At 44.2% G+C, this 16,243-nt stretch overlaps 1 protein-coding gene across 10 annotated transcripts in view; it reads right to left on the reverse strand.

The window, feature by feature from the left end:
• The window catches only part of LOC130285427 (dynein axonemal heavy chain 11-like), a 523,820-nt gene that overhangs the window by 373,426 nt on the left and 134,151 nt on the right, over positions 1–16,243 (reverse strand). For all 10 annotated transcript variants that reach the window (XR_008847325.1, XM_056536793.1, XM_056536797.1 and 7 more), the window contains one exon: positions 5,635–5,859. Coding sequence is in view for 9 of the 10 variants with exons in the window: in XM_056536793.1 (XP_056392768.1) it covers positions 5,635–5,859 (225 nt within the window). In the remaining variant the exon portion in view is untranslated. The remainder of the gene's footprint in view (positions 1–5,634; positions 5,860–16,243) is intronic.

A 16,243-nucleotide genomic window follows, 5' to 3' on the forward strand; every position in this document is an offset into this window, starting at 1 on the left:
ACCAATAATTTTACACATCATCTGCAATATGTTGGCCTCACATTGCACCTAATGCATGCATTACCATAACTATAACAAACAGACAAAAATAAACATTTCAGCATAAGTGAATATGTGCTGAATAAAGGGCAACATCACTATCTAGTTTCTAGTATACGCAACTTGATAGAACAATATAAATGCAGCACTCACCAGATGGATTTTCATAATGCGTCTTCTTTATTGAAGTGAAGGTATAGCGGCATATGCAAGCGGGGGAGCAAGTGAACAAACAAGCAGGGGGGAAGGAGGAGAGGCGACGGACCGTTGCGCGCACGTAGCGCTTTGTCAGGCCACAAGTCATGCCGCTAGTGGGTGCGCTCTTAAACCTGTGCGTGCAGGTATCTCTATTACAACAGGTAAACCATATTAACATAACAAACACGACATATAAAATATACATAGAGATAACAAACTTAATTAAAAGCAAAACCTACTATGTAAGTGAGTGACAGTGTTGCGGTGAGCGCTCCGCCCACTCACTCTGGCCGTGAACAATCTCCTCCTCCTTCCTCCGGCGAGTCCAAGATTTGCATCGCGGGACGCGCCCGCATGCAAATCTGGGGCCGTCACTTACCCCTTGCTCTTGCTGGCTTCTCTGCTGGTTCTGTTACCCAGCGCATGCTCTCCTGCCTGCTAGGGTGAGCACGTATCAGTCCCTTCCTTATAAGTATGTGCACCTCCTCTACCTCTTGCCGGATCTTTGTCTGCACTGTGCCCAAGAGAAAGCGTTACTGCGTATAGTCCTGCCTGTGTTCTGACCTTCCGCTCAGTGACCTGACCTTGCTTCTGTGCCATGAAGCCTTTCAGTCTCTGTAATGCTCCAGCTGTTTTTCAAGAATTTGTCAACGATATCTTACGAGATCTTCTCTACATGTGTGTTGTTGTGTACCTTAAGGTTAGCTTGATCTTCTCGCCCAATTTGGCGCCCCATGTCCGTCAGGTCTTACAGCGTCTTCGTGAGAATCATCTTTACGCCAAACATGAAAAATGCCTATTCGAGAGATCTAGTCTGGGTTATACTGTTTCCCATCAAGGTCCTCAGATGGATCCTGACAAACTGCCTGCTGTGTTGAATTGGCCTCGTTCTACTGGTCTTCGGGCTATTCAACGCTTTCTTGGGTTTGCCAAATATTATCATCAGTTCATCCCACATTTTTCTTCCTTGGTTGACCTGATTGTGGCTCTTACTAAAAAGAACTGTAACCCCAAGTCTTGCCCTCCTGAGGATGAAGAGGCCTTCACTCGCTTAAAGTGTGTATATGGCTCTGCACCCGTCCTCTCTAGATCAAATCCTTCTCTTTGGAGGTAGACACTTCATCCATGGGAGCAGAAGCCGTCTAAACTCAGAAAACCTCCAAGGGCCAAATTGTAACCTTCTTCTCCAAGACTTCCTTGCCTGCAGAGAGGAACTACTCTATTGGAGATTGGGAACTCCTTGCTATTAAGCTTTTCTTAGAAGAATGGCATAATTTATTAGAAGGTTCTTCTCATTAGGTCAGCATCTATTCTGACCATAAGAATCTCCTATATTTACAGTTTACTTAGCGTCTAAACCCTCGGCAGGCTAGATGGTCTCTTTTCTTTTCCAGGCTTAATTTCTTCATTCATTTCCGCTCAACGAACAAAAACATCAGAGCTGATGCTCTTTCTTGGTCCTCTGATGTGGTAGGATTGGACTCCACTCCAAGGCATATTGTTCCTTCAGAGCATCTGATTTCTCCAGCTCCTACCAGTCTTCAGCAAGTCTCACCTGGAAAACTCCACAACAGAAACCAGTGGGTCTCTTACAACCTTTCCCCATCAAGGAGACTCCTTGGTCTCACATAGTTATGGACTTTATTACTGATCTTCCATCTTCCTGCAATAATACGGTCATCTGGGTGGTGGTTGATCAATTCTCTAAAATGGCTCATTTCGTTCCTTTACCAGGTCTTCTATCTGCTCCACAGCTCCGGCCATTCACTCTGGAAGTGAGCATTCTCCTTCTTCCTCTGGCGGCTCTGGGATTCTGGGACGCGCCTGCATGCGAAACTCAGGCTGTCACTTACCCCTTGCTCCTGCTGGCTTCTGTTCTCCGACACACACGCTTCTGCCTCCTAGAGTACGCGCGCACCAGAGCTCTGAGATTTAAAGGGCCAGTGCACCCTTAATTAGTGTTTGCACCTGTCCCTTCCTTATAAGTATGTACACCTCCCTCTACTTCTTGACGGATCTTTGTGTGCCCTGTGGCCAAGAGAAAGAGTTACTGTGTATAGCCTGCCTGTGTTCTGACCTTCCGCTCCGTGACCTGACCTTGCTTCTGTGCCGCTTGCCTGCTGGCCTCCTGTTATGTTTCCTGACCATGCATCTGTGCCACCAGCCCTGACCTTCTGCTAGTCCTGACTATGAGTTGCCTCATCCTCATTGTTTCATCTCAGCAACCTGTGTGGAAGAGTCGTGCCAGGGGTAGCGACCTGTGTGCCGCCTGCTGCAGCAAGTCCATCTCGCTTTGCTAAAAAGTCCAAGCCGACTGGGTAGGTATTGGTAGAAGGATTCTTTTTAAAGCCTCTTACCCCAGGTGGTTGTGTGAGCTCACACACAACAATGGACAGCGCGTAAGGATTGTTAGAGCCTGGTCTGCAGCCTCCCAACCAAGTAGATAGAGACAAATGGACTTCAAAGGTGCGGTGGGTCTCAAAAACTGCTGGGTGCCAACCACGGGGCCGGAGTATCGGGACGTCACGACTCCGCCCCCGTGTGACATCACCCCCCGCTATGCAGCTCAAAGAGGTAGGTGCCAAATTCAAGATTGCGGAGGTCCCCAGCGGCTGGACCCCCACGGTCAGACATCTTATCCCCTATCCTTTGCATAGGGGATAAGATGTCTTAGGGCTGAAGTACCCCTTTAAGGATCTGATATGTTTTCAGATTCTGTGGAACAGTGGTCTAATAGTCTTACCTATATAGAATTTTCCACAGTTACTTATTAGACTATATACCACGTAATCCAATCTGCAGGTAATACACTGCTTAACCTGCACTGTGTAACTTCGCAATTTAAAATGACTACATTAGCATTGAATTTACAGAAAAATTACCTATATTTGATTTTTTAGTTTTAACATTTCTCTTATGTTTTTTAATGAAATCATGTACTGTCATATTCTTTTTATAAGTGATAATTAGCGGATTATTAGTGTACTCTCCGAAGTCACTGTATATACATATACCAATTAGAGCAGATCGCTTTTTTAATCTGCATGTGCATAGGTGTGTTTTTAAAATAGAAAAACACTCTGTTCTTTCTTTCTTTTTGTTTCTTTCTGGTGGTTAGTAAACTTTCTCTAGAGATGTTTATTTTATTCCTGGCACTTCTAAGGAATTCTGGTGGATATCCTTGCTGCATTAGGCGAAGCTCCAGCTCATCTGCTTATTTTGGAAAATTGCTAGGGTCATTGTTAATACGTTTCAAACATATGAGTTGGCTGAAAATGTCGTCAACAAAGCGAAGAAAGGGTTTCACATGTTTGACGAAAGGATTGGTAGTAGAGAATACAAATTTCTTCTTAAACATGGCCAGGAAGAGGTTAGCGAACGAGCACGAGATGAGTGTCACCATATCCGTGCCCGTTCTCTGCCTATACCACTGGCCCTTGTACTGGAATGCATTATTATGTAAAATAAGAACTAATGAATCAGCTACGAAGTTAATAAATTCAGAGGACTTTTCTGTGCAAGTCAAAAACTTGCGGACTACCTGAATACCCGCATCCTGCGGGATGTGGATATACAGGCTCTCCACATCTATGGAAGCGAGCCTTTAGCCATGCTGCCAACGAAAATCTTGTAAGGCTTCAATCAGATCTTATGTGTCACGGATGAAAGTAGGTGAATATTTAAGTAGTGGGGCAATGAGCCAGTCAACATAGCTCGAAAGATGTTCCATAGGGGCTCTTATGCCTGCCACTATGGGGCGGCCAGGGGGAGGGTGAACATTCTTATGAGTTTTGGGTAATATATCACCTAGGTTTCGTGGGTCTCTTTGGAAGGAGGCGTTCAACTATCTATTCTGTAATAATGTTTTTTGTTTTTTTTAACATACATACATACATACATACATAAATGGCTTCTCAATCTATCCATGATCTTACTAGTGGGATCTTGTAATAATTTTTTATAAACTACCATGTTGCTGAGCTGATTAGACACCTCCGCATCATGGTAAATTTTGCGCCATACCATCACTGCCCCCATTTATCAGCTCTTGATACAATAATGTCATCAGTATCGGCCAACCATTTTAAGGCCTGTTTTTCACATACAGACTTATAGAAAAGATCTATATCGCCACCGGGTGCAAACGGGGGGGGGGGGGGAAGGGTCGGGACGGGGGTGTTAAAATTAGAAGGATTACCCCCTGAGAAAAATACATTTTCCTCAGTAATAATATCTCTATTTAGGGAGTCCCCTCAATTCCGCTAGTGTACGTATGATGAATTAATCTTGTGTATAATACTAATTTATCCCCCTAAACCCAAGGGGCCCAATAACGCAAGGGGCCTTGCCTTCTTTTTGCTGCAATTGTGACACATTTTTATTAGACTGGGAATTGGTGGCAAAAAAAAAAATTTATACAGATTTTTCGAATAGCTCTAAACAGGTCCTCTTCAAAAGATGGATAATTGAAGGGTTCATTAAGGCCAAAATTCAAGCTATTATTCAAGACCAAGATGCCGGCATCACTTATGTTTACCTGTTGTCATAGAGATACCTGCACGCACAGGTTTAAGAGCACACCCACTAGCGGCATGACGTACGGCCTGATGAAGCACTACGTGCGTGCAGCAGTCCGTCGCCTCTCCTCCTCCCTGCTTATTTGTTCACTTGCTCCCCCGATGCTTATGCAGCTTACCTTCACTTCAATAAACTTGATATTCTTCTATCAAGTTGAGTTATCTACTATTTATACCCTCCTTACACCATTGAGCCCCAGTAATTAATTGCGGCTTTAAAGGCACTGACATCTCCGCTACATGTGAATGGTATTCTGTTTCTCTATGCACACCTACTTGTTAGCTACTATAGTTTCTAGTATAAGTTATGAATAAATAAAATTAAAGTAAGGTGTTGGAAAGGTATTGTCCATTGTACTTGTGGGGATGCTGAGGATTGGAGTCCATGGTTCTCCACTAGTTTTGTCATATACTGTGACTTCCTCTGGGAAAGGAAAGGGCAGATATATATGTCATAACTGTTCATACCAAACATAATGGCCTCTTCAATCTACTGATCAGCAGTGTTTCGGGAGTTGGAACCCCACCAATCAAATACTAATGCCCTATGCTAAGGACAGGTCATCAAGAAAAAAAACAAAAAAAACTTTAACTGCATTGTTAGCTATCGAGGGGGTATAGATTTGGCTCAAGCGTAAAAGACATTAGTGTGGAGGAGGAAACAAACAGGAAACCCTTTTGTCCCCACACCATCATGGAGGGCCTATTCTAATCTTTCTTAAGGTGCACCCTCTTGTTAATGCATGCAACTGTAATACAGTGTATTAACCATGTACAATTAATCTCAGATGTGATGTTAACACTATAGAGGGTGGCATACCTTGAAATCTAAATCTATTCCTTCAAATCTCTTGGCATCCTCTGGAAGTTGCATTCTTATATCTTCAGAATTAGCAAATATACTTTGCAGGTGTGCCCACGTTTTTTGCACTTCTAACCAGACCGATATAACCATGTCTGCTAACATTAATTTCTTCTGCCATCGGCTCACTTCCACCAAGAAGAATTCCACATATTTGCTCATCAAAATGTTTTGTAACTGAACCTGAAAAAGCAAAACATGATGTCATTGGGTGTTGTGCCCTTTACGTTCAAAAGTTTTTTTAATTTAGTTAAATTGAGTTTTAATTGAGAAATACAGTTGAATACAAATCAAGTGTGCCCGAACATGCGCAAAACAGGTATACATTTTGTACCCTTACAAAAGGGCCCTAAGTTTTTCCACCTACTTAGTCATATCCTTAAAAAATATTGATACATTCAGGAGTTCTTAAGGAAGGCAGAGAGGATCCGAAGCAACTTCCTTACATTAACCCGTATAACTATTTTTATTCTTAGAAAAAAAAAATCCAATGTATTTCAAAGCAAATTTAAGTCAACCAATAGGTGGTATAAAGTCAGACAGTATTAAACAGTGTCTACTGTACAGATACGTCAAATAGGGGCCACTGTGAAACTTGGTGCATCCTCAGACTGATAGGTCTAAAATTAACTTTTAAATTAAAATGTTAGAAAGGATTAGCAAAAGTGCCCCTATATGTTTCTTTAGTTGACTAAAATTATTCAACAGAAGTCAGTAAAAGTTATATCTGGGGATTTTTTTTTTTACAGTTAAATGTTTTCAGGCTGATGTAAGAGCAATAAAACATGTATACTCCCGCGACCCCCCACCACTGTTCAAATGGGACTTGATCCCGCCACACTGCACTTCCTAGTCTTTTGTCTTAACACAACGGAAGTTTTCACTGAACCAACCAGTGAGTCACCACCGTGGCCAGTGATTTGTTGATCAGGCACTTTAATATATCAAGATTGCGATCAGTGCTGCACTGTGTTACTGGGAAATGTTGGAATAGCAGCGGCCAGGAATTGTTGCAGGAAAGTACACATTTTTATTGTTTTCATCTCAGCTTTACCACATCATAAAAAAACAGTTCCCTGGACAATCCCTTTAACTGAGAAGACATCCTTTTCCAAACAATTAACAGTCTTATCAACGCCCAAAAACTTAGAGCTAATCTGAATCCAGGCCAGATTTATGTTGGGTATCTAATACAGTAGATGGATAGTAGGTGCTTCTGCATCAGCTCAACAGTCCTATAAACTTTTGGCTATGTTGTTCATCCTAATCGATAATCAATGAGTAGCTTTTGATGTTATGGTTAACTATGGGTACATACAGGGGCATAGTGAGTGGTCAGACCATCAGGCAGAGCCCATGTAGATAGTGGGACCTATCTCTCAGAAGAACAGATTACGCTACCGTCTCTTTTCCATTGACAGCATTTTTCATAGTACAGCATGATGACATCTAGGTTCCATTCCAAGGCCCAAGGCTATCTCAGTTTTCACTTGTCTACATGATATGATGATCATTAGGGATGAGTGAATCGAATCTGACGAATCCGAATTTGTTACGAATTTCAAGAAAAATTCAATTCGTAATGAATGCGAATATCGCCGCAATTCAATTGCGCAAATCACTTCATTAAACTCCATTTAGTGCGGTCCAGGCTCCAGGGGCCAGGCATCTAAATTGCCGGATCCACATGTGAGGACAAGGGGCAAGCAATCCTAGGAAGGCGGGAACAAGGGTCTGTGGGATGTCCCTGAATCACATGCAGCATGCAGCCTATCAGCAGCTAGCCACCCCTGTCATGTCACAGCCCTATATAAGCAGCAGCCATCTTGCGGCCAGTCACATAAGCGTTCTATTACAGAGAGAGAGGGAAAGACAGCAGTGTGTGTTGCACAGAAAAGCAATTTTACAGCAGCGATTCACCTCCCAGTCACATTAGCGTTCTATTGCAGAGAGAGGGGCAGAGAGCAGTGTGTTGCACAGCAGCGATTCACCTCAAGCCCAAATGCAGCCTAGAAGCACTGATAGGGAAGAGAGTGAGATTGAGAGAAAGAAAGTGCAATTTTGGGTGTAGTACACAGCGACTGTGTGCTGCAGCACTGGTATGTACAACAACTGCAAAGCTAATAGTAGCTAGTCAATTAGGGTGAGCAGAACACTAAAAGCGTATTGTCCTCTATTAAGTGCAACCTGTGCGTACATCTAAGTGGTGTACCATTTTGTTCCTGTTAAAATCTTAAGGGCCTAGATACTGTGAAAGGGCAGCCAAAAGTACACACCTGCTGGTGTTGTAGACAAATACTGTTTTTAAGCGTACTGGAGAGCATTGTTCTCCCCTCATAAGTGCATAACACATACGTACATCTAAGTAGTGTACCATTTTGTTCCTGTTAAAATCTTAAGGGCCTAGATACTGTGAAAGGCCAGCCAAAAGTACACACCTGCTGGTGTTGTAGACAAATACTGTTATAAGTGTACTGGAGCGCATTGTCTTCCCCTCATGAGTGCATACCACATACGGACATCTAAGTGGTTCCTGTTAAAGTCTTAAAACGCAACTGTCATGAAATTTGGGTGCAATAATCTGCACAGAGCCTTTGTACTGAGTGCAGTACATGATGTCATTGGGTGTTGTGCCCTTTACGTTCAAAAGTTTTTTTAATTTAGTTAAATTGAGTTTTAATTGAGAAATACAGTTGAATACAAATCAAGTGTGCCCGAACATGCGCAAAACAGGTATACATTTTGTACCCTTACAAAAGGGCCCTAAGTTTTTCCACCTACTTAGTCATATCCTTAAAAAATATTGATACATTCAGGAGTTCTTAAGGAAGGCAGAGAGGATCCGAAGCAACTTCCTTACATTAACCCGTATAACTATTTTTATTCTCTACTCTAAGTAGTGTACCATTTTGTTCCTGTTAAAATCTTAAGGGCCTAGATACTGTGAAAGGCCAGCCAAAAGTACACACCTGCTGGTGTTGTAGACAAATACTGTTATAAGTGTACTGGAGCGCATTGTCTTCCCCTCATGAGTGCATACCACATAAGGACATCTAAGTGGTTCCTGTTAAAGTCTTAAAACGCAACTGTCATGAAATTTGGGTGCAATAATCTGCACAGAGCCTTTGTACTGAGTGCAGGTGGTGGGTATAGCAATGTTTTTACCTAATATTTGCAGGCTTTCATGACCCCAAAAATTGCTTTTGATCAAAGCTACTGACAGTCGGATAGGCGTTGCGTGAGGTAAGCGGTGCCCCGCCGCCGCCACGCCCACCCCCTGTATGTCAGTGCTGGGACCGCTGTGTGATTGACACACAGGTCCCAGCGCACGCGCCCTTCAGCTCACCTTTTTTGGCTGGTTATTATACTCGTGCCCGTTATCTTCTTTCTTCTCTCTGGTGGAGATGTGCGCGCAAGCAGGACAGTTCTCGATACTAGGGGTAGGGAGGAAGCACGCACTCTGCACCTAGCACTGTGCAGGCGCACTGGCGAGAGCGAGCGCTTGCTGGGGGAGCGCACATTAGATGAGCTGTAGGGCGCATGCGTTGGGACCTGTGTGTCAATCACAAAGCAGTACCATCGCTGACATACAGGGGGTGGGCATGGTGGCTGCGGGGCATCGCGTACCTCGACCAGCAACCCATCGCTCGTCATTGATTGGTTAACACAGTCATCCACTTCATTACAAGTGACATCTGACACCCCCAGTCAACAGTCGGTGGGTTCCTCAGACACAACCCTCAGTTGGCATGGCCAGGGAGCAGTGCCTGTCCTCCCATTACCTCTCTCCTATGCTGTTCCCTCCCCTACAGAAGTATCTTATGCTGTGGGTACAGCTCCACTATTTAGTGAGGACAATCTAGAGGACAGTCAGCAGCTACTGCCCAGCCAAGAAGTGGAGGAGACATCCGCCGTTTCCTCCGCAAGGCAGGCAAGTAGTGATAAGGAGAGTGGCATGGGAGGTGGTGTTGCGAGCGTTCAGGCTCCTGAAGCAGACACTGTTGAGGAACCTGAGGAGGACATCAGTGACGTGCAGACACAACTCGATGATGATGAAGCCGATCGCACTTGGAAGCCTGGTGCAGAAGGGGCTTCATCATCATCAGGAGAAGAGGGTTGCAGGTTGCCCGTGAGGCAGCAGCTGAGCCAGCAAGGTGGTTGCATGGTTGGCAGAAGTGGAAAGTCTGGAGCCAAACGTGCCCGGCGTAGACAACCTGCTTCGCGGCAGCCTACCTTCCCGGGAGATAGTGAAACAGGGGTTCCTGGAGTCGGCGGCAGTAGCAGTCAATCAGTGCAGACTGTTAGTGGGAAAATCAGCTACTCGGCAGTGTGGCAGTTTTTCATCAAGCATCCGGAGGAGGTTAACATGGCCACATGAAGATGTGTCGGCAGAAAGTGAAGCGTGGCCATGGTCCCAATTTTTGCACCACTGCCCTGCGTCAACATATGCAGCATCACCATAAAGTGGCCTGGGAGAACTGTGGCTCCAATGTGGTCGTCCAGCCTGCTGCATCACCCAGTGGCATGCCGTTCCCTGTTTCAGCCAGCCAAGGCTCCACCACCTCAGCCGAAGGGAGCTGTGTGTCATACCCATGTTCTGTCGCTACAGATGCTCCTGCTCCTCCTACTTCAAGTTAGTGATTCCGCCAGCAATCCATCGGCAAAGCCATGTCCAAGAGGCAACAGTATGCGCCCACTCATCCAACGGTGCAGAAGCAGAAGCGACATGTGGAGCTGTAACTACGGTCAGGGACAATACATGTCCTTCACGGCCCACTGGGTGAATGTGGTACCTGCACAGCCACAACAGCAACTTGGACAGGTCATGCCGCTTCCGCCTCCACACTCTCAGGCCGTTGGTCCTGTGACAGTGTGCAACTCCGCCTCTTCATCCTCCACCGTGTCCTCAGCCTCCACTGCAAGGACAAGTCTCAGTGCGCCTCCAGCATACCATGTGTGCAGAGCACGGCGGTGTCACGCTGTTCTTCACATGGTTTGCCTTGGTGAGCCCTGTGGGGGCTGAATAGGAGGAGGAGGGGGAGGAGGGGGAGGAGCACAGTGGAGCACAGTTTAGGTTTTGCATGATGGGTGGTTTTTCTAGTCATCTGACAGGAGAGGAGGAGCAGGAGCAGCTAGAGGAGCTAGAGGGTTATGAGGAAGGCGAGACAGAGGAACCAGACACATAGTGTCAGTTTGCAGTGGAGATGGAGGCAGGGAGTCCCTCCGAATCACTTGCACAAATGGCACGATGCATGCTCACTTGCTTGCGTAGTGACCGCTGAATTGTCACCATTCGGCAGCGGGATGACTTCTGGCTCACCACCTTATTGGACCCTCACTACCGCCACAAAATGGGGGCCTTTTTTACACCCACTGAGAGGGAGGACAAACTGACCTACTACGTAGACAGCTGGCTGATGCCATCTGTGCCACCGTCCATCCTCTCGCAGGTCTGACTTGGGGGGCCCTCTGCGCTCACCTTCCACTGCCATGGCTGCTGGGGAGGGGTGGCAGGGGCAGTACCAGCTCCATCAGCAGCAGCCTCAGCCTACAGTCGCTGATGAGTAGCTTTCTTCACCCGCATAGTGAAGCAACTCATTAGCAGCAGGTAGACCAGGAGCAGGACCTGAACCAGCAGGTGGTGGCATACCTTGACATGACCATGTCAATACACCTTAGATCCGCTGGACTTCTGGGCAGCCAAACCTCATTTGTGGCCGCATCTAGCAGAGTTTGTCCTGGAAAAGCTGTCCTGCTTGGCCAGTGTTGTGCCATCAGAGGGGGTGTTTCATGCGGCGGGGGCCATAGTATGCCCAAGGAGAACTCCTCTGTCCACGAAAAATGTGGAGAGACTGACGTTTGTGAAAATGAATCAGGCATGGATCAGCCAGGATTTCCACCCACCAATGCCTGATGCATCAGAGTAGATTGGCCATGGTGCCACACTAACACTTCACAAATATGGATAGTGCCAAACAGATTTAAAGTGCTGCTCCCCAGTTACAGACATTCCTCGGCATCAGACCACAAGTAAGTATTGAGGATATACATTAGCTAAAACTTAACTTTTCTTAGGATAAAATATATGTACCCAAACTTTTTTTAAATCAAACAAAGGGAAAGGTGTTCAAAAAGCACCATGTGCCACCTACACCACCAAGTATTGATGTGATGCAAAGACCTCTAAAAGGAGCAAGGGAACAACGTATGGTCCATTGTAACCGGTGGGGGTAAAAACTTCCCCAGTAAGGCCCTACTCTGGCATTATTAATTCCCTTCTTGGCAAGTGTTACTCGCCCTAAAAAGGGTGTCCCCACACAGGAACCTCTCCCTATTTCCACCAACAAACACTGCCATTTCACAGGAGTAACACTTGCCAAGAAGGGAATTAATAGGGAGAGAGTAGGGCCTTACAGGGGAATTTTTTTTACCTCCACCTGCTACAATGGACAATACGTTGTTCCCTTTCACCTTTTGGAGGAAAGTGTTACTTGTCTTAAAAAGGGCAGTCCCACACAGGAACCTCTAACTATTTCCACCTAAAAACCCTGGGAAATGGCAGTGTTTGTAGGTGGAAATAGGGAGAGGTTCCTGTGTGGGGCCGCCCTTTTAAGGGCGAGTAACACCTGCCAAGAAGGGAATTAATAATACAAGAGTAGGGCCTTACAGGGGAAGCTTTTACCACCACCTGTTACAATGAACCATGGCCCTTATTTACTAAGAGTGGAGTGTAGGTTTCTTTGTGGGTTTTAATTCCCTAGAATTTATTTTCCATGGTATTTACTAAGGTTTCCCTCCATTTTCCACTTTCCCTACATTTTTCTTTTTTTACACAGGCTCTGATCTGTGGGGTTTTCCTCATTTGAAATCCACCACATTTTCTGTGGAAACCTTGGTAAATATGTTGGGTTTTTGTGAAAATGTCGGGAACATGCCCCTTATCTGTGACCATGCCCCCTTTTCCCAACGGCCACGCCCTTTTTTCGCGTTTTCTTTGCAAAATGGAGAGTTAGTCTGTTGCACAACATGACAAAACATGTTGGGTTTGCAATAGTAAATGGGGGCCCATATGTTGTTCCCTTCCACCTTTTAGAGGTCTTTGCATCACATCAATACTTGATTTCAAAAATTCTTTCGGAAAATTCAGCGAATCGGCCGAATCGAATTTGTAAAAAATTTGCTCATCTCTAATGATCATCATTTTGTAACATAGATCTTTGACCTGTCTATATTACCTTCATGAAATTGAGAAATCATGTTCTAATCTCAAAAGATAATTTTGTGAATACTAAAGACTCAAGTATGAAGGTTACATTTAAATAAAGGATTTGGTTCTTTAAGGAAAGCAGAGTCAAAATTTAAAAAGTCAACAATTTAATCATCTAAGGAACTTAAACAAAATCAAGATCCTGCAGCTCATTCCGGCACCAAACTACTAAAGTTCTCTTTGAAACAAGCAAGTTTGGACTTTGCCAAAGTCAACAAGATATTCCCTACTGATGTAAACGAAACTGAAATTAGGGTTGTATTGAATTGCTGATCACAGAGGTCCATTTTCTGTGTTCTGGGACCTATGAATAGTGTGGCACTCAAGAGAGAAATTGTGCACTAAAAAAAGAAAACTGCAAAACAAGTGAAAAAATGCTAACTGCTTAAAAACCACATTCATTTGTTCAAAGCAGTTCCTCACAATGGAACTGATGGCTGTATTCAGTTCCAAACCATCAGCCGAGCAACTTTGCTCTGATTCTTGATTCTTTATTCAAACCAAACAGGAGCAGAAGCAGTTGGACATACTTAAGCAATAAGGCACCACAGGCAAGCACTTTCTCATAAGTGTCCCTGCACTTTATGCATGTTGTCAAGCGTCACAGCTGGGTCCGTGCGCCTTCATAAAATTACCATATTTTTAAGAAAGCTCTAGACACAGTCACTTTTATGTCTTTAAAAAAGCAAACTTTTATATATTGTTTGGCAGTACGCTAAATTGCCTGGACTGAAGTAGCTATTTTTTTTAGGAGTTCCACCAAATGGGCCAGCAGCAATGGTCTCAAATATATAACCAGAGAGGTGGCTTATTAATCATATTTATATACTATGGGAGCAGAGGACAAACAAATGTTTGTAAATGCTGCTAAATCTCTATTTGATATTTTATGAATTGTTATTGTTGCCAAGATTTTAGAACAAATTAATTGCATTTTACAGTATGTGGAACATAATCCAAAGTCTGTAGAAAGAAACTCATAGTCGCAAGTAAAAGCGCATTTTAAAGGGACACTAAACTCCATATGCTAAGACACAAACAGGCCGCCCCCTCGTGATATCACGCCCGCCCCCTCGTGATGTCACGTCATGCCCGCCCCCTCAATGAAAGTCTATGGGAAGGGGGCGTGACTGCTGTCCCGCCCCCTTCCCATAGACTTTCGTTGAGGGGGTGGGCATGACGCGACGTCACAAGGGGGCGGGCGTGACATCACGAGGGGGCGGCCTTGAACACAGAAGCCCGCACACAGCGTTCGGAGTAATAAACTTCCGGACGCTGCGAGCGGAGCTCCGGAAGGCAGGGTAGTGGAGAACCCCTTTAAATAAGTGCAGTTAATATCAAATCCATTTTAATGTCTTTTTTTAAGGCCACTTATATATGGCTTATGTATGGCAGCTATTTAATGTCCACATTCAGGCTACAACAGCATGGCTGTACTTTACTATAAACACTTTAGGAAATTTAAAGGTGTATTCAACCCCCCTACAAACATTTTTAAAGTGAATCGGGGTGATATACAAAATAGTGATAAGCTGAGCATTTAGGTCCTGCAGCGTTGCTGAAATCTGGCAGCTTTGGGGTTCAAAGCAGGTATCATTTATTTTTTATTATTAAGATACCATGAGTCATATATTGTCATATATAAAGCAGTTTCAGAATACAGACGCATTGTAGTGTTCATATTTGAAAGTAATATCTAGACCCCAAACAATAAATTAAGTATGGTATAACAATCTGGTTATATTCATATGATCCTTAATTCCACCACAATACAGTGGGGAAAAAAAGTATTTAGTCAGCCACCAATTGTGCAAATTCTCCCACTTAAAAAGATGAGAGAGGCCTGTAATTTTAATCATAGGTATACCTCAGCTATGAGAGACATAATGAGGGAAAAAAAATCCGAAAAATTGTCTGATTTTTAAAGAATTAATTAGCAAATTATGGTGGAAAGTAAGTATTTGTCACCTATAAACAAGCAAGATTTCTGGCTCTCAAAGACCTGTAACTTCTTCTTTAAGAGTCTCTTCTGTCCTCCACTCGATACCTTTATTTATGGCACCTGTTTGAACTTGTTGTCAGTGTAAAAGACACCTGTCCACAACCTCAAACTGTCACACTCCACTTTGGAGACCAAAGAGCTGTCGAAGGACACCAGAAACAAAATTGTAGACCTGCACCAGGCTGGGACGACTGAATCTGCAATAGGCAAGCATCTTGGTGTGAAGAAATCAACTGTGGGAGCAATTATAAGAAAATGGAAGACATACAAGACTTCTTCAATCTGAAGCTCCATGCAAGATCTCACCCCGTGGTGTCAAAATGATCACAAGAACGGTGAGCAAAAATCCCAGAACCACATGGAGGGACCTACTGAATGACCTGCAGAGACCTGGGACCAAAGTAACAAAGGCTACCATCAGTAACACACTACGCCGCCAGGGACTCATATCATGCAGTGCCAGAAGTATCCCCCAGTACATGTCCGGGCCCGTCTGAAGTTTGCTAGAGAGCATTTGGACGATCCAGAAGAGTATTGGGAGAATGTCATATGGTCAGATGAAACCAAACTAGAAATTTTTGGCAAAAACTCAACTCATCGGCCGACATTTATCATTGTCTTTAGACAGTTTTTTGTGTCTAGAAAAGGCACAAAAAGGCACAAGCAGGGTTTGTTTGCGCCTTTTTTGCACCTTTTGGTTTACACATTTCTGCTGATTTTGGAATTACACATGATATGAAAGGGTTTTATGAACTGCGCTTTTTTGTGAAAAGGTACAAAAAAGGTGCAAAACCACTGAAAAGTCTCTAAAACACCAGCCCAGGCTTAGCTTAGCTTTTTAGTGTATGTGAAGAGAGAAATTTCAGACAATGTTTACCGGCACAAAATTTATCCAATGCTTTGTGACCATTTAATAAATGTGGTGGTCCTACACATTACCAGCACACACAAAAAGGTGTAGAAAAATGCTTCACTTACACCTACAATGATAAATGCCGGCCAGCGTGTTTGGAGGATAAAGAATGCTGAGTTGCATCCAAAGAACACCATACCAACTGTGAAGCATGACGGACGAAACATCATGCTTTGGGGCTGTTTTTCTACTAAGGGACCAGGACGACTGATCCGCCCTTTGGTCTTGGCCATAGTGGAGTTTGGAGTGTGACTGTTTGAGGTTGTGGACAGGTGTCTTTTATACTGATAAGTTCACACAGGTGCCATTAATACAGGTAACGAGTGGAGGACAGAAGAGAATTTTAAATGGGCACTGTCAGATATAACAACTTTTGATATGTTGT

Source organism: Hyla sarda, chromosome 8, assembly GCF_029499605.1.
Source record: "Hyla sarda isolate aHylSar1 chromosome 8, aHylSar1.hap1, whole genome shotgun sequence".
In the NCBI taxonomy this organism is placed as follows: Eukaryota; Metazoa; Chordata; class Amphibia; order Anura; family Hylidae; genus Hyla; species Hyla sarda.